General features: G+C 53.5%; 3 protein-coding genes across 8 annotated transcripts in view; 1 reads left to right on the top strand and 2 right to left on the bottom strand.

Annotated features, from left to right (window-relative positions):
• Positions 1-4,175, bottom strand: part of SCN4A (sodium voltage-gated channel alpha subunit 4) — a 46,282-nt gene extending 42,107 nt beyond the window's left edge. The window contains exon 1 of the mRNA XM_067716849.1: positions 4,018-4,175. The gene's annotated coding sequence lies outside the window, so the exon portion shown is untranslated. The remainder of the gene's footprint in view (positions 1-4,017) is intronic.
• Positions 4,176-7,168: 2,993 nt separating this feature from the next.
• Positions 7,169-23,754, bottom strand: part of ICAM2 (intercellular adhesion molecule 2) — a 38,735-nt gene continuing 22,149 nt past the window's right edge. For 3 of the 5 annotated variants that reach the window (XM_067714128.1, XM_067714124.1, XM_067714127.1), the window contains exons 2-5: positions 19,131-19,235; positions 17,133-17,399; positions 15,669-15,989; positions 14,662-14,996 (exon numbers count right to left, since the gene is read on the bottom strand). In XM_067714128.1, coding sequence (XP_067570229.1) covers positions 14,818-14,996; positions 15,669-15,989; positions 17,133-17,399; positions 19,131-19,191 — 828 coding nt within the window. In that variant the 5' untranslated portion in view covers positions 19,192-19,235 and the 3' untranslated portion in view covers positions 14,662-14,817. Of the gene's footprint in view, positions 8,971-14,661; positions 14,997-15,668; positions 15,990-17,132; positions 17,400-19,130; positions 19,236-23,754 lie in introns of those variants that run through there. The other 2 variants (XM_067714129.1, XM_067714126.1) reach the window with 2 other exon arrangements.
• Positions 10,649-14,562, top strand: PRR29 (proline rich 29). 2 transcript variants are annotated; one of them, XM_067714131.1, is made up of 6 exons: positions 10,649-10,734; positions 11,029-11,104; positions 11,287-11,393; positions 13,095-13,324; positions 13,486-13,556; positions 13,750-14,562. In XM_067714131.1, exons 1-6 carry the CDS (start codon positions 10,675-10,677, stop codon positions 13,776-13,778), a joined length of 573 nt encoding a protein of 190 aa, XP_067570232.1. In that variant the 5' UTR covers positions 10,649-10,674; the 3' UTR covers positions 13,779-14,562. The 2 variants fall into 2 exon arrangements, with proteins under 2 accessions (XP_067570232.1, XP_067570231.1); XM_067714130.1 differs by having other exon boundaries at positions 13,486-14,562.

A 23,754-nucleotide genomic window follows, 5' to 3' on the forward strand; every position in this document is an offset into this window, starting at 1 on the left:
CCGCCGCCTCTGTTGGCTTCTCTCTGCCACGCACCCTCCCCACTCCCAGACCATGGCTGACAGGCCTTTTTCCTGCCTGAGGTCCACCCAGAGGGCAAGAAGAGGACTGTTCAAAACTGATCCTGAGCCTGGAGAATTCCAAGGCCGACCTCGCTCCCCATTCCCTCCATCAATCCCTAACCATGTGGGTAGGGTGAGTTTTGAGCCCTTCCCACTCGGGCCTCAGGCCCCTGCCGGGCCCTGGGAGTTGCACAAGGCAGTAGGAGGAGCGGGCTGCAGGACCCAAGCCTATAACCTGAAACCCCCAAAGGGGGTTGATGAGGGGCTGATGGACTCTCCCATCCCGCAGCCAGCTTGGCTTTGCCACTCGCTCCGAGAACTTTGTTCAACCCCGGAAACTGCTCCAGGGATGTTTTCTCACCAACTACCCTGGTGGAAGATCCTTCTCCAAAATTAGGCCAATCAAGAGCTTAAAAAGCCTCCAAAAAGACGAGTCACCTGCAGCTCTTACTAAAATGTGAGCCCGGGGTGGGGGGCTCTGCTTAGCGCTTTCAGAGCCCTTAAGGCAACATTTGCAAACCACAGACCCTCATAAAATGGGCTCTGCTGTCCATATGATAAAAGGATCTCCCGGTAGGAAAAAACCCACCCCCTCCCAGCTATGCAGGGTACCCAGAGCTGGATAGGGTTGTCCTACCTTCTGTCCTGCTTCCCCACCTTACAGCTCCTTCTCCCCTTCTGTCACCGCCTCCCCCCCCAAGGAGACATTTATTTCAGAGTCACAGCCTGCTAACAAGCATAAAAATGAATTACTAGTTAACACTTAAGTACTTGCCAAGCACTGTCCTGGGCACCTCACGTGTCAAGAGCTCATGTAATCCTTACCGTGATCCTATTGTTATCACTCCATTTGACAGATGAGGAAACGGAGGCACAGAGAAGGTAAGGAAGTTGCCAAGTGTTATTTATGTAGTAAACTGAGGCTGGAAGCCCTGCTCTCGAAAGAGACCTTGGCTCTTAACCACTAAGGTATCATCACCCCAGTCTAAACTGGACGGTGACCTTGTAGCGCCTGTGGGGCAGGGGAGGGGTAGACAGGCACCTGGTTTCACGAACCAGTTCAGAAGCAGTGGGGTCTGGTAACTCTTGTGGTTTTGCACTGTCTGTTTATGCTAGGGCTCCTGGCAGAGGACAGGGAGGCCTTGGTGGGGGGCAGCCCGTCCTTTGAGGGGCACAGCGGCTCCCCTGCCACCCCCGCTTCCTGTGGGCTCCTCGAGCCCCTCCCGTTCCTCCTGCTGCCCCATCCCCCCCCCCCCACCCACAAGGGCTGTTGACTGAAAACTGCAGGGAATAAAAATAGCCGTTGCTGATGAGGCAGAACAGGGGCCAGAGCACATGGAAGGCCCGGGTAGGGGCGGTGGAGGTGGAGGGACCCTGCGATTCCCCAGCCCCATGAGCACCTTCTGATGGAGCCCTGGGGAGCCCAGGCCTGTTCCTGCCACTGCAGAGCTGGAGACCCCTAGGGCTGCCCGCGGGAACCCACTGCTCCTTGTGTCCCAGGAGCGAACTCTGCCCCATGACCCAGTCCTGCACCAGCGTGAGCTCCTTCCCAGCGAGCGGGGGCCTTGGCTGCTGTGGGCAGAGCCCTGGCCCCTCATCAGCCGTGTGACCTGGGTGACAGGACCCGCTGAGCCTGAGCCTTCCCTGTAAAAGGAGTCAAGGGACAGAAGGTTTGTGTAACCTGGACTGGGGCTGTTGACGTCCTTCCCCTTCCCTGCTCTCTGAGGCCCCTGGGCTCAGATATTTTATTTCTCTTCCATGCATCTCTCTCCTGTCACCTGGAGAGAGAGAGCCTTCCCACTCCTCTCTGTAAGGTCCAATCCCTTCTCTCCTCTCTGGCTCTGCCTCTCCCAGGAGCCTTCTCTAAACCCCACCTGTCCCTGCCATTACACTTTTCTCTGTTCTGGTGGCCAGAGTTGCCCCCAAAGGCAGGGACTTTGTCAGGACTACCCCCAACATCTGGCCAGGAGTTCAATGCCTTTGGCTTCAACCTCAGGGCTTTCCCTTGGTCTGGGTCTGGGGTCGGGGCAGGGAAGCCGGCTGGGCAGACCTTGACACTCAGGCCAGCTTAGAGCTGGAGGTGACCTTGAGACCTGAGCTCCCACCCTGTGCAGGTGCCCAACCAGAAATGTCAAGGAAGGCCAGGCTGGGATGGGACCACCTAGGAAGGACCCCTAAGTACCTTTCCCAAACCCTGCGAAAATCCCAGCCAATCCCTTGAGAGATGCCTGGGATGGAGATGCGGGTGGACCCTTGGGTTATGTCTGGGCCCCTGCGTCGTCCTGCACAGGTGACAAGCCTCCAAATACTAGTGCAATGGCCACAGCTGTCCACACCGCTGGCCACGGGCAGGGCACTGGGGATGACCACGGGAGAATCTGGAGGGTCCTGAGAAAACCAGCCCTCTGTGCCCCCAACCCCAGCCCTGCACACCTGGGTTCAGTCAATGCCACCCATGGGGTCACAGATGAGTGACAACAATGCTCACCCGTGGCTCCACCCCACCTCTCTGTCAGCCCCCTCCCCTCTCCAGACTAGCCAGACACCCAGAACTTGTCTCTAGCTACTCTCCCCCAGCTGACTCATGCTTAGGGGCTGAACTAAATGGCCTTCAAGGATCCCTTGGGCTCTAACCTTCGGGGCTCTGGGGTGACTGATTTCTGGGCAGGCCCCCGCAGCAGGCGGTGTGGATGGGAGGGGGACCTGTCTAGTCTCTACCTGGAGGGCTGCCTCCCCACAGTGGGGTGCCACGAGCTCTCATCATGACCTGCCCCCCTGCCCTGACCCCGTGCACTGAGCAGGGTGAGGGGCAGCAGGACACAGTATTTAACTGGGTGGAGTGGGAAGGGGCTCAGGCCCTCCCTCCCCCATCAGTGCATTCTTGGAAAGCCTCGAGCAGCCCCCCGGCCCCCGTCGGAGCCTTCTAGATGGGGCATCCCAAATCTTTTGAACAAATTCCCCTGACACACACACACACACACACACACACACACACACACACACAGCAGCCCTGAAAGCACACCTCCCTCCAGCCCCACACACCTCCAAAATACCTTCCCTGTCTGCTCGGCCCATTCGGCCTTCTCCGCTAGCCACTGCCCGCCCTCCCTCCCAGTGTCCTGGGCACCCTGCTCTGCCAGCAGGGAGCGGGCAGGGGGCTGCACTCTGCCCTGGCCCCGCACCCCTGCCCCCTCACCCCGGCCCTGAGGCTCCTTCTGAGCCCCCCAGAGCCCCCTCGGCGCGGTGGCCCCCCTCACACCAGACTGTCTGTCTCCCTGTTCCCACACCCCCTCCACCACGAGGGGCTTCTCCAGGAAACGAGCCCGAGGGCGCCCTGGGCGGGGAGAGGCCGGGGCGGAGGGCAGAGCCCGGCTGGCCTCGCAGCCTGAGATGTGTCCTCTGCTGGCATCTCGCAAATTCCTGTCTCAGCAGAGCAAAGGAGCCGCCCGCCCCCCGCCACCCCCCCCCCGGCCACCTCCCCCCCCCACCCCACCCCGGCCTCCTGCTCCCCTCCCCCCGCACCCCTGCCTTCTAGGCCACCTCACCCGGGCCCAGCGAGTCGCTGTTCTGGCTCTTTCACCCTCCTCTCCTGAAGACACCAGCCCAGTCTCTGTCCCTCGGGTCACTCCAAGGAGTCGAGCCTTAACCCCTGGGCCACTGGTGACCAGGGTGAGGACCCCTGCTGAGGGCAGGGACGGCAGCCGGGCAGGGGCACAGGGAGCAGGTGACGGGGCAGCGAGAGGCAAGCGTGGGGACTGAGGGTCACGGCCCGAGGAGCTTGGGCAGGGACAGCCTCGGAGCAGGGCCCGGTGTGGGCAGGAGGACAGTGGTGCCCGGAGCAAAGTGGTGACTTCCTCGGAGCCAGGCCGGGCTGGGGGCCAGGGTGCCCGGCCCCTCCGGGTGGCCTGCCCTCGGGGCGCCCGGCCCGGGCGGGGCGTGGAGGGGCGCAGTACTCACTGTTGGACGGGAGCGGAGTGCTCGCTGCCGAGCGCGGAGCGGCGTGCCCACCTCGGGCTGGGGCTGGGACTCTGGGGGACTTGGCCGGGGGGCCGGGCCGGCGGGGACAGCTGCTGCCGCTGATGTCACAGGGTCATGAGTGAAACCTGAGGACTGGGCCAATCTTCAGGTGGGAGCCTGGGCCGCGCTTCCCTCACGGGGGTGTGCTGGGCCTGGCCGGGACCGCCTGGGCCAGGGGCCCCGCTGACCCGCAGTGGGACGCACGCGGCACGCTCGCCCACCCACACGCACACGCACGCGCACGCTCACTGGGGCACGCGTCTGAGCCCGCACACGCGGTTCTCTCCCTCCCTTGACGTACTAACGCAGGCTCATTCTCACACGTGAATCTCCTTTCACGCTAGTTCCCAGAAGCACTCCCGGGGACAGGCTGGCTAGCACGCTCACACACTCTGTGCACACTCATGGCTGCGCTCCCCCATCACACTCACACACGCTCAGCCATACACGTAAACCACCACCCTTCATACAGTCACACAAACGCTTCCACTGCATGTCACACCCATTCAGACACAGGCCTGCGGCTCACACGTACAGACTCGCTCCCACGCTCACGTCAGGCTCGTGCACATATGTGTATAATTACACGCATATAGCCATACGCGCTCTCCTGCCCAGATGAGCACAGATGCCGCGTATCACAGACATTATACTTGTATCAAGTGTGTACACACACCACAGTCACGCCCATGCATTCTTGCATTTCATGCATGTTACTTGCATCCATGCGGTTGTCTGTGCCCATGTAACATGCTTCCATTCACATGTACACGGCCACCTATATGTACCTATGGTCACTAGATTTTTATCAAGTAGATGCCTACCTATATACCCACACCCACATCTCACACACACACGCCCATCCCCCGCCACACACAGCTGTTCAGCTGTACCACACAGCAGTCTTGAGGGTCATTTCTCCACCACCACTCCCCCACCCCTCTGGCTAGACATCTGTCCCTCAGAGGCTGGGGAAGGGGGTGTGGTAGGGGGAGGGATGAGGTTATTTAGCTCCCCTCCCCCACCTTCCACTCTGGGACTGGGGTGACCCCTAGTGGAGGTGTTGAGAAATGACCCATCTCTGCTCGCTCACCAGCGCCTGCCCCGGCAGACGAGAGACTCCCTGGGTGAATCCAGAGTAACTGTCCCCCAGAGATTCCCCCAGTCTCCCATACCCATCTCTGCCACCATCTTTTCTGGCAGCCAGAGCTCCGTCTGAGCCGAGCCCAGCCCGCAGTGACCTCTGAGAGGGGCACAGGGAAGCCCCGGGGAGTGGTCACCCTCCATCCTGGGAGTGGGCCCGATGACGCCTCTCCTCCCAGTAGCTCTCTGTGGATCCAGCCTCAGCATTGTCGAGCCCTTCCTTGTGGGCCAGGCCTGGCTGTGGTCTGAGAAGTTCCTGCTGTGCCCGGACTTCGCCCATCTCCACCCAGTGAATCACTCACACCCTCGGAGGCATGTCTTCTAGACCAAAGAGGGAGCCTTGGTGTTTTCTCTGCAAGGTTCTTTATCCTGCTTTGCTCACTGACCTGACAGACATTTTCCACATAGTTGTATTGCTAATGTAATCCAGTGTCTGCTGGCCCCTGTCTCTTCTTTGCTTCTTCTGGCATTCAGAGAAAAGCAAACCTTTTATCTCATGTCCTTCCCAAGTTGTCTCCCTAAAGCTGTTCCCCAGGGTCCCCCTCATCACTCCCAGCCCTGCTGCAGCTCCAGTTTGCTTTGCTGCTGGCCACTGTCTGGAATTCCTGGTCAGTGTTCCCTGGATAGCACACGGCTCCCTGTCTGTGGGCACTGGAGGGGAGACGGTGGGATGCAGCTGTCATTCCCAATTATGGCTCTGCCCTTTCAGTCACTGCTTTGCCCCTGCCCAAAGCTCTATGGAGTAAGACTTTCTTTAATGAGGAATTGAAGTTATTGAAGGGAATTACAGTATATGAGGGGGCAGGGCTGCTGCATTTGGTTGTATGAGTTGTGCACTGCACAATTCTGGGCACCGATTCCATTTGCAGTCATTGTAGATTAGTATATTTAAGATGATAATTTTCTAGCAGATGGTAGCAAATTATCTAGAGGAAGGGGCTAATTTTTCTAATTTGCACAAGGTGCCATTTGGATTAAGGATGGGGATGATGGGAAAACAAAAGCTGTGTGTTAATTACGACTTTTAACCACAACCCGAGTGGAATGAATATCTCTCTCTTGATAACAATATTCCTCCTTGCTTTGGGGAACTGCTTCCCTACTCCAAATATGTGATTCTGGTGGGGCTCCTGATTACAGGACAGCCACCTTGCCCCAGCCACAGATATGGACATTGTCACCTAGGTCTGGCCAATCCTCTTGGCCACAGTGGTTGGTCCAAAAGCTGGATATGTGACTCAAGTGGGGCCAATCATAGTCCTTCCTGGGGATTTCTATGTATTGATTCAAAAGAAAGATAATCTCTCCCTCTGTGGGATTCTCTAAGTTTGTCTAGAGTAACTGAAGTACATCTGAAGGTGCCTGCGGTGTGTCTCTCATGAGTGGAAAAGTCTGTCTGTAGGAAGAGGGAACACCATGCAGAGAGGGGGAGATGAAGGAGAGGGAGAGAAGGATGGAGAAAGATCTGAAGACACCTGAGTCAGTTAAACTATAAACGAACTCCATCACTGTCCTCCCTTCCCCCAAAAGTCCCTTTTCTTTAAGCTGGTTTAGGTTGAATTTTGGTCATCCACAAGCCAAAGAATCCTGCAACATAAAATCACATTTCAGAAAATCTCATCCTGACCCACAGGAATTGGCTTCGTCACACCCTGTCCCAGCCCCACCCGCTGGCCTGAGCAGCCAGTTTCTTCCCTGAGTCATTCAGTCCAGGGTGACTTTCTGGGAGCTTCAGCAAGGAGGGGAGGGTTCTGGACTCCATCCCATAGCTCCATTCTGATGGGGTGGGACCTTGAAACTGGGTCCCCACCACATGGCATCCCATTGGTGTGATCTATGTGTTTATAAGTCCCCAAAGTATCACCAGGGGCCTTTTGGATAAAACCCCACACACACATCTCACAAGGATAACCATGATTTGTAGAAATAGTATAGTCAGAGCCTCCAAGCAGAAAAATGGAATTTCTTTATTGTTATAATTTCAAGGATTCTCCCCACAAACCCAGTTAGTCATGAAATGCTGCAAAGCAGTATTTAGCACCTCTCTTTCAACCCTCATATTCTAACTCCTTCCAATTTGTGCCTTTTTAGGAAATGGGTCAAAAAAAAGAGACTGCTACTGGGTCAGTCTCTCTCTGCTCAGCACTTCCTCATCTGTACCACACAGACATTTCCCCTTGAATTCTTTTTTTTTTTTTTTTTTTACTACTTATTTATTTGGCTGTGCTGGCTCTTAGTTGCAGCAAGCAGGATCTTCGTTGTGGCATATGGGATCTTTTAGTTGAATCTTTAGTTGTGGCATGCAGGCTCTTAGTTGTGGCATGCGGGCTCTAGTTCCCTGACCAGGGATCGAACCCAGGCTCCCTGCACTGGGAGCGTGGAGTCTTAACCGCTGGACCACCAGGGAAGTCCCTCCCCTTGAATTCTTAGAAGGACCCTTTTCTCTGCATTTCCATCTAAGGAGGAGAGGAGGGAGCCCTTTTTCCCCTTCCATGGTTTTTAATGCCTGCAAACTCTTCCTTGGAGTGAATTACTTTCATTTACATAACCATTTTCCTATTATGGGACATTGGGTAACGTTCAGCTTTCAACTCTTAAAAGTAACACTGCAACGAACACATACGAGTAGAAATCTTTTCCCATGTCTAGTTTATTTCCAGGAATAGATTTACCAAGGCAACAGGGAGGATTTTCGGTACATATTGTTTTGGGACACTAAAACAAACAAACAAAAAACCCAAAACAAAAAACTGAAGATGCAAATGAGTCCCCACTGAGAAGAATGGAAAGAGATTAGGTGGAGTGTTCAACACCCCAAAGAAAATAATAGTAGGCAGGACAAGTAGCCAGAAAGGCACCTCCTCCACTGTTGGACTGAAGTTAGATCTGTAAGCAAAATAGCGCTGCCAGATAAGTGTGTGGTTTTCCCATTATTCAAAGGACAAATGCTTCAATTTCCTTTGACACCTCTAATTGGGTACCAGAAGCCAGGTAGTTTTTATCTCAACCCTGTCTTCCAAAATACAAGTAAGTCTCATGTAAGGTTAACATGCAATCTTATATCTGAGGTATTGAAATGATCACCTCTTCCTGCCTCTTTCCTACAGCCACCTCCAGCCTGCTCTGAGCTTCCTTTACAGGGAAGGAAGGTGGCCTCTTTGCTGGCCTCCCTGCCTCCAGCCTTTGCCTCAGTTTAATCCATGGACCATTATACTCCCAGGCGAATGTACTTCAATGTCGACTTCGGTATTTCATGTCGTTGAACACAAATTTATCAGAGAGCTGCTAGAATAGCTTTTCCCAGGAGTTAGCAGCAGCCTGGGCAGCAGAAATGGTGAAAGTGGGAGACTGGTGTCTTAAGTTTGGATTCCCCCAAAAGTAGAGCCTGAGACAAGGATTTGGCAGCAAGAAGTTTATTTGGCAGGAGATCCCAGGAAGCACTGTGAAGGTGTGGAGAACTGGGGAGGCTGGCGGGTATGGGCAGCCCTGACAGCTTCTCTATAATTGCCCCTCTCTCTCCCTCCCTCCCTCCCTCCTTCCCTCTCTTTCTCCCCCGCCCCCCACAGATGCACATAAATACATATAATTTTTAAAACAAAAATAAGATCTTACTATGCTTTCTGATTGTTTTGCTTGACTCTCTTGGACATCATTCCACATCAGTAGATCTGTTCTATACCAAAATTGTCAATGGCGGAATAGTATTCCATTGGGAGGACACATCCCATCAGACATTTGTTCTTTCTAATTCTGGTTGACATAAACAAAGATATGACAAACAAGATAAATCTTTCTAAAATGTGGTTGTGCACACATCGTCCCCTTATTTCTCTCCTGCTCAAAACCCACCAAGAGCTTCCCATTACCCACGTGGCAAAGCCTCACTTCTATAACTTGGCCTTTGAGTCTGTTCTGTGTCTGCCTGGAACTTCCCTCTGCCCAGATCCCCTACCCTAGCCAGGCAGTTTGAGCCACTGGATCTCTACAGGCCCTGTCCATTCCCGCATCTGCACCTTTGCTCTGGCTGTGTTCCCAGCCTGGGCTGCCCTCTCCCTCTCACACTGCTTGGCCCCATCCCCAGGATCTCTACCTCCTTCAGAACTCCACCCTTCAGTGACCGAGTTTTCTCTTTTTCATGATCCCTTCTTGTATGGTTCACTCGGAGGGCACTTTGCACAGTCTTGTATCTTTGCTCTCCTTTCAGGGGAGTATTTCACTTCCCAACAACGCTGGAACCAGCGAGGATACACTATTGTGTCTACAGTGCTCAGAAGGGCACCTCACACACACAGGCACCTCCTGGGTCAAAGTTTGCTGATGGTGAGCATAAGGGCTGGTTTCATCTTTCTCCCTGGAATGAGGGTGGAGATGGAAAGACGCGCCTCTGTGTCCTTCCCACTCACTGCGGGCCTGTGACCACAGTGCCCGATCTCAGCTTGATGACGGCTGTCAAGGCCATAAGACCCGCGGGGACAGCTAATGCCCACAGTCCCCACCTCCTGGAGACAGGGGTGAAGGTACAAAGGAGGAGGTGGGAATGGTCTTTCTGGCTCTAGACACCAGGACTTCTGGGAAGGGGAGCTGAACAGGAGTGGAGGGTGGGGGAAGGCAACTCTGGGGTGCTAATCCCAGCTTCCTGTCTGGATTTTCTTCGACGGCTGCTCAGGGCCTATCTTAGGATGGTCACAGCTGCCGAAATAGATCTCTCCCTTCACCTGTTCTTAAGCAAAGAAGACCTCGATAACTTCCTGTTGAAAGAACGCAAGCGTTGGTAATTTTTCCGGGACGAAGGGCACTGATGTTAAACTCCCCAGACTTCGCCACCTCTTTGGAGCAGTGGCTCCCCTTGACCAGGAACCGGGGAGCAAACAGGGGCCAGCCTTTTCCGTGAACCTGGTTGGTGTTTCCTTCCTTGGTGGCCTCCAGAAACCACTCTTGGCCCGCAGGACAGCCCTCTGATTCAGAGCGACAGGGAGCAAATCCTTTGCCCTCCTCACTCACCTGCCCCTTGCCCCCAAGCCTGCTCCAACAGAATTCTCTACTCCTAACTCATCACCCTAGTCAGTTGGGCACTGGGCCCCAAAAACCAAGTGTCCGAGTTGGGGCGGGCCTCCCCAGCCACTCACGCATTCACTCAACAAACTCGGCCCCCCCAGGCTCCGTGCCGGGGATGCCCAAGGGTGCGAGGTACAGCGAGGGATGAGCCGCGATGCCCAGGCAGCCACGGCGCGGGGGTTTGGATGTGGACATCTGGGAGAGAGTTGGGCCTCCGGGGGTGGGGGTGAGGGTCCTCGGGACCCGTCGTCCCTAGAGGTGGAGAGAGAAGAGCAGGAGGCGGCGACAAAGGGCGAACGTCCCAGGCACCGGAACGCTGGCAGGACCTGCGCATGCGTAGGAGGAGACTTTGGCGTCGCCCAGCGTCGTCAAGGTAACCCTGATCCGCAGCAGCTGGCCATGGCCTCGGGGACTGGAGGGAGCTGGGGTCATCCCCCAGCACAGACTGCAGCCTCGACGGTGAAGGCTGAGTCGGGGACCAGAGCCTGCCTTTACCTGGAAGGCCTTGGGGGCGGGGTGGAGGGGTGGGCTGACTTGGGGAGCTGTCCCTGGAGGGTCTGAACCCTGGAGGAGTGGGGGTGGGTGAGGAGAGCGACCCCAGCCAGAGAGGAAGAGACTTGACAGGGAGGCCATGGGGCCGCGGAGGGGAGAAGCTCCTGCGAGGTTAGGGAAGCGACTCAAAGGCGTGGGGAGCGAGGAGGGGGTCCCCATCCCTTCCCCACCTAGTCTGACTGAGTCTCCCCCTCCCCCCAGCCCTGGGTGACCATTCCGCAGCCCCTCCTGTGGGCCATCCCACCTCCGTCCCCACGGCCGGGCCGCGTGAAGGAAGGTGAGACTCCGGGATCTCCCCACTTTGTACCCCACTCTGCCCGGCACATTCTCTGGGCGTCCTTGCTGCACCCCCTCCTTCCCCCGCCCTCCCCCCGAAGCTGGAGTTGGGGAAAAGGCCCTGGGGTCGGGGCAAGAGCAGGGGGGGTTCTGGCGCGGGCCTGCTGAACTCCCGTCCCCTAGACCTGCTGGAACTGATGATGCTGCAGAACGCGCAGATGCACCAGCTGCTTCTGAGTGGCCAGGTGGCAGCGGTGCTCAACCCGGGGCTTGCCTGGTCCCGCCCGCAGGTGCGTGGGCGGGAGGTGGGGGAGTGGGGGTGGGCTACCAGGGCTGCCCACCTGCAGGGCCAGAGGTGGGCATCCATTTAGGGTTCCCCCCACCTTGAGAAAAAGGAGCAGGCAGCAGGGGAGCCAGAAGCCAGCCCTCATCTACCTGGCTAGGTCTGTTCGGCATCTGTTATGTGCCAGGCCCCCGTGTCAGCCTCCATGGAGTGGAGGTAGCGGGTCCCCAAATCCAGACCACTCGGGTCTTGTTTTCAAGGTTTCCCTGCAGTGAATCCCCCATTGGACTGCAGACCAGGAGGGCAGGCACCATCGTACCCTGGGCCTGCAGCGTGCCTGATACTTATTAGGGGTTCAGTTGCTGTTTGTTGAACAAGTGAATGAATAAATGAATGACTATGAATACAAGGCAACTTTGGCTGTGACGGCCACAAAGTGTGAGGGCCACCTGGTTGGGGCACGAGGAGCGTCTCCTTGGAGGAGCAAGCGGCCTTAGAACCAGCCCTTGAAAGCCAGGCAGGATTCTGATGTTTGGAGGAGGTGAGGGGTGTGTCCACCATCTAGGTGGGCAGGGGCAGAATCAGGAGACAGAATGGAGGAAACCCTGTGTATATGTGGGGGGGGGGTGGTGGAGGGGGGAGGGGATGGGTGCATGGGAGGGGAGGAGCTCTAAGGCTGAGCCTTATTCAGCCAGCAGTGGGCAGCCTGAGAGGTCTGGAGGGGTGACAGCCGGGTGGTGAGAGGATGCCTGTCAGCTTGGAGGGAGCGGACAGAGATTCATGGAGGGGCCGGTCAGAGGAGTCGAGGCAGAGGGAGACCCTGAGGAGCTGCTGCCACCCCTTCACCCCCAGGCCCTCAGGGGGCCCTTGGGAGGAGCGCCCTACCTCAACAAGTGGGGCACAAGTGGGTCCAGGGACTGGGGCTTGAGACAGGCTGGGACCTGGGACCCTTTGCTGCAGTGCTGCAGTGCTTGCACCTGGACAAACGTCTCTTCGAGCTGCAGACTACAAAGGAAATGAGACTAAAAATAATGGCACGCATGCACAGGTGGGGCAATTATGAACAATAAGATACAAAAAGGCCACCAATCAGCTGCCACTTCTGAGGTGCAAAAGTAGGGTACTGAGCATGATTCCTGCACACAGCGCCACCAAGAGGGTGGGCGGACCACCTAAGCCTCCCCTCCAGCCCAACCCGCCAATCAGTCCCTCCCCTCTCCCCGTTTAAGGAACCAGCCCACTCTCCTTGGGGAGTGAGCGGGGGCACCTCTCTCTTGTTCTCACTCCCTTGTGCAGCGTGAGTCCCAGTGAATTCCCAGCCTGAATTCCTTGGCTGGCTTCTTATCAATTTCTATTGATTAAAGAGTCCAAGAACCCTGTCCATAACCCCATATCCTGAGGCCAGGGGCAACTTGCTGGACTCCTGGCCCCAGCTCTGGAGTCATACCTGGATTCCTCCAGTCCCTGCTTGGCCTTATTAGCTGGGTGACCTTAGAAAAGTTACTTAACCTCCAAGCCTCAGTTTTTCCCATCCGCAAAATAAGGAATAAATGTCTCCAAAGAGCCTTGCTTGTGTGTAGTAAATGCCCAATAAACAGTAGCTGTTTTGTGCTGGGTATCTGGAGAAATAATTTAGAGGAATGGAGGAGTGGCGGCTGGGAGAGCATGATCCTGTATCATCTCCCCTCCCCTCTTGTACAATCCCCAGGTCTACCTGGAGGGTCAACAGGAGGCGGCGTATGAAGAGGAGGAGGAGACCGAAGCCCAGGAGGAGGGGCCTTTGGTGTTCCACCACCACTACCTGCCCTGCCTGATGCCTGCTCTGGGCCCCCTGCTCTCCTGGCCGGCCCCTCTCCTTTCCCCTCCCCTACCTCAGCCCTGCTTGCAGCACTTGGCCAGGGTTCAGCACTACCCTTCTACCTCTGGGAAAAGGGGGACGTAAGTGAGGCCAGGGTCTGGGTGCTGCCCGGGCCCTGCTCTGGGGCTGGGCTGGAAGAGCTGGCCAGGGGTCAGGCTGGAGTGGGGAAACTTGTGGGTGAAATTCCAGAGGCTAGCCTGGGGCCTCTGACGGGGCTCTTTCTTTTCTCTCCCCGTCCCAGGAGAGCCGTGCCCCCGCCTCCACCCCCCAGCGCCACAGGGACTGTGGGTGTGGATGTACCCCCAGCTTCAGGTAGGGGCCAGGTGGGTGGGCAGTGGGGCCCAGGCCTGGCGGTGGATCAGAAGGCCAGGAAGGCCATGCGCCCTGTGGGGCTGAGGGCCCCTACTGTCATGGCCGCAGACAACCGGCCTATCCCGTTCCAGTTTCCTCCTTGGGCTCCACTGAGGCAGGAGGGAGTCACGATGAGGGTGCTGTCTCCCCCCAGACTACTACGATGCCGAGAGCCTACTGTGAGGACAGACGTCAGCCCCAGGACCCATGCCAGCTGCATCGCAGAGCTGGAAATAGCCCTGGAGCCCCTGTGTGCCCCGCTAGTGCTTTTCTAACCCTGAACCTATGTCTGGCAGCCCTTCTTACACCCTCAGCCCCAACTAGGCCCTCTCCCCGAGGTCAGTCAGTCCCCTCTCTACCCCACGGAGACCTTGAACCAGCCTGATCTCTGCTTCAGGGTGAGAGCCCCTTAGAGCAGTGTCCAGGCCCTGGCGGTCACATAACAGCCCAACCCTGTCCCAGTGATTGCTGCCTGGGCTGGCAGAGGCCTGGGAACCAGAGCCCTCCCTCGACCTCCACTCCCTCACCCCCCACCCCGGGGATGGCCAGCGCTGCGGCGTCTCGGGTTGGCCCAATAACCGAGCAGGAGGTAAGAGGCGAGGACAGCGTTTGTTGTCCGTGGCTCTCTGCAGGCCCAGAGTGATGGGGGAGGCCTGGCTGAGGAGATCCTGAAGCTGAGCCCTTGGGACCCCCATGCTTACCCCTGGAAGCTGGCTCTGTTGACAGAAAGGAAAGGTCAGAGCCATGCCCTGCTCTGACACAGAGGGCCTGCGGTCCCAGAGGGCCACGTGGGAACAGAGTGTCTCTCTGCCCCTCTGGGCCATGGTGCATCTCCCCACCCACCCTCAGTAGGAATGAGTCGCTCAGTGTCCGATGAGGGTGGGCGTCTGGTGCCTGGGCTGGTCAGCATGGGGGTGCCCCAGGGCCTGGGCTCCCCGGGGCTCTGGAAGTCCCCCGTGAAGGAGAGGGTGGAGGGAGGCTGAGGGGACATTTGGAGACCGAAGTCCGGCTGGGCCTGGTGGCTCCCTTCCTGACCATTCCCAGGAGGAGACACTGAGGCACAGGGTTAAGTCCAGGTGTTTGTATTCAGACTAGGAAAGGGAGGGTCCCTGACGTCCTCTGCTGCTGGTCGTGGTCCTTCAGCCAGGGCTGAACCACAGCCCTAAGGAGCCATGCTGAGTCCCAGTGGCCGCCATGCTGGTGGCCATGCCGCTCACGTAGGCTATGCCCGGTAGGCCCACCTCAGCCTCCTCCAGGCAGCTTGCACCCCGTAGGTACCTGTCCGCCTCTGGTGCCACTGCTGCCCAAAGACAAAGCACAGCAGGACAGATGTCACAAACAAGAAGAGCAGCACTGACACGACCGTGATGATGGCCACCACCTGGTTGTCTTGTGCGGGCTCTGGGGAGGGAGAGGGCAGTGGTCTTAGAAGTCCTCTGGCCCCAGGTACCAGGGCCAGAGGGGGAGTAGAGGTCCATCCATCACCCCCCCACCCCTCGTCCTTCTGCAGTCACCCTGTGTTGCAGAGGTGAGTGGCAACTGGTATATCAACTAGAGGAAAGGGGGGCCGGGGTCCAGGCCACCAGCTGGGCCTCTGTGAGACCGTGAGGGCGGATGTCCCCCTGCCGCCAGCTCCTGGCACCAGCACGTGGTTGCTGGACACCACAGCCTGGACAGTGGCGTGGTCCAGGCCGAGCCCCTCCTTGGGCAGAGCTGAGGGAGCTTCTACCAAACTCTCAGAAGACAGAAAACATCTAGGTCATCTAGAGTCACAGAACAGCAGGGCTCCAGGGGATCTTAAGGGTCAGTCAGGCTACACTTGTCATTGCAGAGAGGGGCCAAGGCCAGAGAGAGGAGCTTGACTTGGTTAAGGTCACCCAGCTTGTTAATGGCCAAGCAGCTAGCTGGGGTCCAAGCTGGCAACTTGGAGAGAGCTCCAGGGAACTCCTGGGATCAAGTTCCTGGGTGCCTCCCCCTGAGCTGGCAGAGAGTGGGGCAGAGGTGTTTTCCTCCCACGAGGGGCTGAAAGTGAACGCCCTCTCCTTCCCTCCTCCTCCGGGGGCTCCCCCTCACCATAGACGTCGAGCGCCTGGGGATCTGAGACGCTGTGAATGAGGTCCCCGCCGCGAGAGCGCAGGTCCATCTCGGCCCGGCAGGAGAAGTTGTGGCGGTAGTCTTCCCGGTGAGCCGTGGTGTTGTGGGTGACCATGGCCTCTTGGGGGGAAAGTGTTGTCCCCACAAAGGTCTGGCTGTATACGATCTCACTGCCATGGAGCAGGGTGACAGTGAGACCTTCGAGGGGTGCCACAGAGGGCACCCTGCACTGGATGGTGAATGACCTCCCTACAGCCACTAAAGTGGGCCATAACTTCAGCAGCACTTGCTTTGGAGGGTCTGAAGGAAAGAAGGAAGCAAGGTCTGGTCAGGATGGGGGTGCAGTTCCAGCAGGCTCCACCCAGCCAGGACCATCCCCGTCACCACAGTGTTCTCAGGAAGTGGGCTGGGGCCTGGCTGCTCTAAAGTGTAAAAAGAGGAAGGAGGAAGCAGTTCAGGGTGAAGCATGTACTGGGTGGTTGTTTTATGGACATGAATTCTGGAATGGACAAGAATGGAGGTAGCCTGGTGTCTACAAAGAAAAGGTCCAGAATCTGTACAGTCAACTAGAAAGATATAAAAGTTTTGGACCTGTCTCCGTCCTCTCCAAAAATTAAATACAAATTTCAAAAATTAAATGGTTGGGCAATTATGCTGAGAGAGACTTAGAAGGGAGTACTCATTGGAACTGGATCATGAGCTGTGAGATTCTTCACTTCAGAGGCGGAGGCCGGAGTCAGATCTGCCTTGGCTCTTCAGGATCGGGCTCTGAGCTACCTCTAGCCCTTAGCTATTAAACTCGGTGGTACCCTGGGTTCCTTTTTGAACTAGAATGCCTTGCCCCCATTACCCCAGGATAATATGTTAGGTATAGGACATCTTTCTATTCATCTGATCCACTGATGACAGTTTCGAGCGATACCCTCGGTGCCAAGCTGTTGAGAGAATCCCAGTCTCTCCAGGGTCTCCATGGCCTCTGGGCAGGTGTGTGTGTGATGGTCACACATTCGCCAAGGGCCCTCAGGGGGAGATAAAACCACGCCTCAGCCTTCTCTCCGGGAGGCCAGTGGGCTACTGCAGAGTGTCCCAGCCCTCCTGATGGGGCCCCCACTGCTTGTCATGGGGCGCAGGGTGTTCTGGTGATGGGGTGCTACCAAGCTAGGAGGAGACTGTAGCACGGCATGGGAAACAACTTTTAGATTTGTCTAAACCTTGCTTGAATTGTCCTCCTCTGAGCAAACCTCAAAACGAGGGTTGCCAACAGGCTCAAGGAGGCCAGAGGAGGGTGTGAGAAGATTCTGAGCCCATGGACTGGGTCCAGGAGCCCAGGGAAGTGGGGGCCATAACGAGAGCACCCAGCAGCAGTAACAGAGCAGCTCTGCGTGCGTTCGGTAGACACAGGCTCTGGCCTAGGGGAGCAGGGCCCCGCGGTGCTGCACTCACGGAACACACTGATGTTCAGGCTCTTGGACTCCTGCTTCCCGGAGCAAGTGAAATGGCAAATGACATCTGTGTCCTGGGAGATGTTGAAGACCTCAAACAGCTTCCACTGATCCTGTTCCTCCAGGAGAGTCTTGTGTAGGGTGGTCTCCAGACCACCGGTGTTGGGCTGGGTACAGGTGGTACTACAGTTAATCACCTGAGACTCCCCGGACTCCACCATCAGCTGCTCTGGCCACATGCGTACCTCGAATGCCTCCTCGCCAGACCCTGGAAGACCAGAAACACTAGGCAGGAGAAGTCCCTGCTGCCCTGCCCAGTGGAGCTGCCCGCAGCGGGCAGTCTGATGAGGGGTAGAGGTCCCCTCTGCTCCTCTCCCCTTGTTCAGACCTTATCGCCTTGGGTCTAGACCACAGAGACTGTGACCCCCCTGCAGCTGTCTCCCTGCCTCTAGTTGCTGTTCCTCCAGCTCGTCGCCTCCAGATTAGTCTTTCTCATGCACGTCTTCTATCTCCATGGAGAGGGATCTTATTCGACCTACGAGGCCCAGCCCAAATGTCCCCTCCTTCACGAAGGCCTCTCTGAAATGGAGGTGGACTGTGTCCTCTGAGCCCCCATGGCCATGGGTTCGACTCTTCCCTCCCTCCTTTCCTCTCTTCTTTGCAAATCCTTTTTGAACACCGGCTGTGTGCCAGGCACTGTTCTAGGCTCTGGGGATCCAGCAGGGACCAAAGCAGACCAAACCCTGCCCTTGCGGCGGTCGCATTGCAGTGAAGGAGACAGACAATAATAAACAAGTGAACTAGCCAGCTTGTCAGTTGGTGGTAAACGCCTAGGAAAGGAAATAGGGAGTGGGGTGGGGTTGCCGTGTTAAATCGTGTAGTCAGCACAGGCCTCACGGAAACACCGACATTTGAGCAAAGAATGAAGGAGGTCGGGGTGGTGGTGGTGGGGAGCCCAGCAGGCAGGTATCTGTGGGGGGAGGGAACCGCCAGCGCAGAGACCCTGGGTGGGGAGGAGACCAGATGGCTGGAGCTCAGCGAGGAGGAAGGAGGGGGAGGCGAGGTCAGGAAGGTAATGGGACCACCTTGCAAATGACTCATATTCATGCTGGCTCTCCCTTGGACATTCTGGAGCTTCTAGAAGGCAAGGCCCAGATTTCGCATATTTCCCTTTGTGCTCAGCACAATACCCTGTGTGTGGCACAGAGCCAAGAAATGTTTCAGGCACGAAGCATTTCAGGCCTTCGGCGCTCGCCTCCCACTCGGTGAAGACCAGAAGGTCCTTGATCCCAGCCAGCTGGGCCCGTCCTGTGTCCTGTGCTCCTGCCACACCCATAGACCCCCCACTTAGCCCTCAGCTAGTGGCATATAATGAAGGGGCAAAAGAGGGGCTTTGCAGGGAGAGAGAGCTGGATTTGAAACCTGAGTTTGCCAGGTACCAGCTGTGTGGCCTTGGGCAAAGTGCTTTCTCTCTCTGAGCCCCAGTTTCTCCATCTGTCAAATGGGCTAGTAATCCCTTTCCTGCAGGGTTGTCGTGAAAGCACCTGGCAGGTTGTCCAAATCAGAGTGCTCAGCCCACAGAGGCATTTTCCTTCACGGTCCCCTGGACCTCCTGGAAGGGGCTTCGTTTTCGCTTTCATGGTCGCCACAAGGTGATGCCCTCTGCTGCCCTCTGCTGACCCCTGGGCCACCACTGAAGACTAGCTGGGGCGTGCCCTCACCTGCCCTTGAACCCCAGCCTCCCTTCACCTCTCCATTTAGTCTCCACAGCCTGCCACATCCACACACCATGAAGTTATGGGGTCTGGTTCCCAAAAGGCCAGGACCCCTACCCGCTGCCCAGGGTCATGGGGAAGCCAGGCTGGCACAGCATCCTGTACCCATGGCGGACGGCCTCTGTGTTCAAAGCCTCAGCGACTTCAGGACCGGGACCCCCTTCCCTGCCTGAAGGGGAGGGGGTCCTGGCTGGCACGCGCCCCGTCAGGAACCCCAGGCTCACCTGTGCAGCAGAGCAGGGCGAGGAAGGCCGAGAGCAGTCCCCAGCCACCAAAAGGGGACATCTCGAGTGGCGTCCACGGGCTCCCAGGGAACAGCCGAGAACCGCCTGGAGAGAGATGGAGGGCGCAGGTCAGGGAGTGGTGGCCTGGAGCCGCAGCCGGAACCCCCAGCCTTCTGTGAGCTGATGACCACATTTCCTCTCGTTATCTGAGTGGTCTTGGGGAGGCCACGTGGAAGGCTGGCTCCCAGGGTCCCAGGTCTCTAAGAAGCCAAGCAGAGGAAGCTGGGAAGCAGCTGATAAGCCAGGCAGATGGGGGGAGCGCCGGGGGCACACGTGTGTGTGAGTGATGTGTGTGCACACGGGATTCCCGTGCGCTGTGTGTACACACAGGACAGCGCTGCCTACAAGCCTCAGATCTGGGGAGCCCCAAACCCCACAGGACACACTGTGGGAGTCCCCTCTGCGTAGGGATTTTCCAAGTTGGAAATAGGGTTTAGGAGGCAATAGCTGGATGTTTACCTCCTTCCTCTGCCCCCTACCCTCCCCTGCTCTTAGATTTCTGGTGATACACACTGTCCCTGGGCACTTTCTTCTCTTTTTTTCTTCAGCTAAACGTGATTTCAGATTACTAAGAGAAGGAGGAAGGAAAAGGAAGCTAGCATTTAATTGACACCTATTCTTTTCTAGGGACTAAGTTAAGGTTTTAATACATTATCTCATTTAACTATCACACCAAATCTACACATTTTGATTGTGCATCTGAGGAACCTGGGGCTCAGGTGAATTAGGTGATAGAACTGAGGTGAGAATTTAGGAATGATGAGGAGTTGGTTGGATGATCAGTGGTTGTCAGGGATTAAAGGGAGGGAGGGATGAACAGGCAGAGCACAGAGGATTTTTAGGACAGGGAAACTACTCTGTATGATACTACAGTGGTGCATGTGTGTCATTATACATTTGTCCAAACCCATAGAATGTACAACACCAAGAGTGAACCCTAATGTAAACTATGGACTGTGGGCGATGATGTGTCCATGCAGGTTCATCAGTCATAACAAATGTCCCACTCTGGTGGGGGGGGTGGGGGGTGTTGGTAATGGGGGAGGCTGTGCGCGTGTGGGGACAGGAGGTTTGTGGGAAATCTCTACCTTCCCCTAAGTTTTGCTGTGAACCTAAAACTGCTCTTAGGAAGAAAAAGTCTACCAAAAAAAAAAAAAAAGCAGCTCAAACACACTACCTTGAAGGCAACCTTCTGGGTTAGAGTTCTTACCGACTATGGATTGCTGTTGAAAATGCAGGCTCTTAAACTCAGTTCTTAGCAGGGTTTAGTGGAAGTCATGTACTCAGTCATGCCTAAATTCTCATCTCAGATTCGGTTTTTAAAATATTTAAACAGAAAACCCAGTTCCACATTGTTTACAAGACACATGTAATGATTAAGAGTATGGAATGGTTGAAAGTCAAAGAATGGAAAAAGATATACCAGGCAAAAGCTAACCAAAAGAAAGCCAGAAAAGGTCTATTCGTATCAGACAAAGAGGACTTTTAAGACAAAAATATTGATATTTATTAGGGATAGAGTGAGTACCTAGATGAAAGGGTCAGTTCATCAGGAAATTATAATAGTTCTAAACTTGTAAGCACTTAGTTTGAAGGAACTACAAAGAGATAAAACCATCATCACAGCAAGAAATTTTAATACAATGTCTCTCAATTATGAATAATGAAGCGGACAAAAAAATCAGTAAATGAATGGAAGAGCTGAAACATACAATGTAAAAGCTTGATCTGCACCTATAGAGAATACAAATTCATCAAAAAGATAAGTTTTAAGACCCCTATATATTTGGTAATTTAAAAACATACTCATCCATGGGTCAAAGAAAAAATCATAAATGACACATTTTAAAATTCTTAGATTTGAGTCATAATGAAAATATCATAGATTATAATTAGTTGGATGCATCAAAAGTGGTACTTAAAGGGAAATTTATAATCTTGAATGCTTGTATTAGAAAAGTATATGAAATAAGTATCCAATTTAAGTAAGAAGTCAAGAAGTTATAAAAAGAACAACAAAGTAAACCCAAAAGTAAACTCAGAAGAGAATAATAAAGAACAGAAATCAATAAAATAGAAAACAAAGATATGGTAGACAGGATCAATAAAACCAAAAGTTAGTTCCTTGAAAAAACCAGTAGAACAGGCAAATCTCTGCTGGAATTTACTTATAAACAAAGGAAAGCACAAATAAACATTATTAGGAATAAAAATAACTACATAACTACAAGATTAAAAAGAAGACTATACAAATGAACAATCTAACCTTACTCCTAAAGGAACTAGAAAAAGAAGAACAAAACCCAAAGTTAGTAGAAGGTAAGAAATAATAAAGATCAGAGTAGAAATAAATGAAATAGAGACTAAAAGCAAACAAACAAACAAAAAACAATAGGAAAGATCAGTGAAACTAAGAGCTGGTTCTTCAAAAAGATAAACAAAATTGATAAACCTTTAGCCAAACTCATCAGAACCAAAAGAGAAGTTACAAAAACACCTCAGACATAAAAAGGGTCTTAAAAGATTACTGTGAACAATTATAAACCAATACAATGGACAACCTAGAAGAAATGGATAAATTCCTAGAAACGTTCAATCTCCCAAGACTGAATCAGGAAGAAATAGAAAATATGAACAGTCTTATTACCAGTAATGTAACTGAACCAGTAATAATAATTTTTAAAATCCCAATAAACAAAACCATAAAATTCCTAGAAGAAAACATAGGCGGCATGCTCTTTGGCATCGGTCTTAGCAATAATTTTTGGATATGTCTCCTCGGGCAAGGGAAGCAAAAATAAACAAATACGTCAAATTAAAAAGCTTTTGCACAATGAAGGAAACTATCAACAAAACAAAAAGGCAGCCTGCTAAATGGGAGAAGATATTTGCAGATGTTATATCCAATTAGGGGTTAATAGCCAAAATATACAAAGAATCATACAACTCAACATAAAAAAAAAAAACCCTATTAAAAAATGGGCAGAGGGGACTTTCCTGGTGGTCCAGTTGTTGAGACTCCACACTCCCAATGCAGGGGGCCCAGGTTCAATCCCTGATCAGAGAACTAGATCCCACATGCCACAACTAAAGATCCTGCATACCGCAACTATGACCTGGCGCAACCAAATTAATTAATTAATTAAAAAAAAAAACGGGCAGAGAACCTGAAGAGACATTTTTCCAAAGAAGATATACAGATGGCCAACAGACATGAAAAGATGCTCAACATCACTAATCATCAGGGAAATGCAAATCAAAAACACAATGAGATATCACCTCACACCTGTCAGAATGGCTGTCATCAAAAAGAAAACAAATAAAAAGCATTGGCAAGGATGTGGAGAAAAGGGAACTCTTGTGTACTGTTGGTGGTGTTCACTGATAGATGCATGGATAAAGATGTGGTTGGTATATCTATACAATGGAGTATTATTCAGCCATAAAAAATGAAATCTTGCCATTAGCGAAACATGGATGGATCTAGAGGGTATTATGCTAAATGAAGTGAGTCAGACAGAGAAAGACAAATACTGTATGATCTCACTTATATGTGGAATCTGAAAAAAAACCAAATGGGAATTCCCTGGCAGTCCAGCGGTTAGGGTTCTGAGCTTTCACTGCCAAGGGTGTGGGTTCAGTCCCTGGTCGGGGAACTAAGATCCTGCAAGCTGCGTGGCATGGCAAATAAAAAACAAAAATTACACCAACATAATAAAGGCCATATATGACAAACCCACAGCAAGCATCATACTCAATGGTGAAAAACTGAAAGCATTTCCACTAGGATCAGGAACAAGACAAGGATGTCCACTCTTGCAACTCTTATTCAACATAGTTTTGGAAGTCCTAGCCACAGCAATCAGAGAAGAAAAGAAATAAAAGGAATACAAATTGGAAAAGAAGAAGTAAAACTGTCACTCTTTGCTGATGACATGATACTATATATAGAAAATCCTAAAGATGCCATCAGAAAACTACTAGAACTAATCAATGAGTTTGGTAAGGTTGCAGGATACAAAATTAATGAACAGAAATCTCTGGCATTCCTATACACCAACAACGAAATATCAGAAAGAGAAATTAAGGAAACACTCCAATTTACCATTGCAACAAAAAGAATAAAATACCTAGGAATAAACTTGCCTAAGGAGGCGAAACACTTATACTCAGAAAACTATAAAACACTGATGAAAGAAATCAAAGATGACATAAACAGATGAAGAAATATACCATGTTCTTGGATTGGAAGAAGCAATATTGTGAAAATGACTATACTACACAAAGCAATCTACAGATTCAATGCAATCCCTTTCAAACTACCAATGGCATTCTTCACAGAATTAGAATAAAAGATCTTAAAATTTGTATGGAAACACAAAAGACCCTCAATAGCCAAAACAATCTTGGGACAGAAAAACGGAGTTGGAGGAATCAGACTCCCTGGCTCCAAACTATACCACAAAGCTACAGTAATCAAGACAGTATGGTACTGGCACAAAAACAGAAATATAGATCAATGGTACAGGATAGAATGCCCAGAGATAAACCCACACACCTATGG

Source organism: Pseudorca crassidens, chromosome 19, assembly GCF_039906515.1.
Source record: "Pseudorca crassidens isolate mPseCra1 chromosome 19, mPseCra1.hap1, whole genome shotgun sequence".
NCBI classification, from domain to species: Eukaryota; Metazoa; Chordata; class Mammalia; order Artiodactyla; family Delphinidae; genus Pseudorca; species Pseudorca crassidens.

Excerpts from the sequence above, each read along its gene's own strand:
- PRR29 (XM_067714130.1), top strand. The coding sequence starts at position 10,675 with ATGGCCTCGGGGACTGGAGGGAGCTGGGGTCATCCCCCAGCACAGACT. Across the intron at positions 10,735-11,028 it reads CACAGACTGCAGCCTCGACG|CCCTGGGTGACCATTCCGCA; the intron begins GTGAAGGCTGAG and ends CCCTCCCCCCAG. Across the intron at positions 13,325-13,485 it reads ACCTCTGGGAAAAGGGGGAC|GAGAGCCGTGCCCCCGCCTC; the intron begins GTAAGTGAGGCC and ends TCCCCGTCCCAG.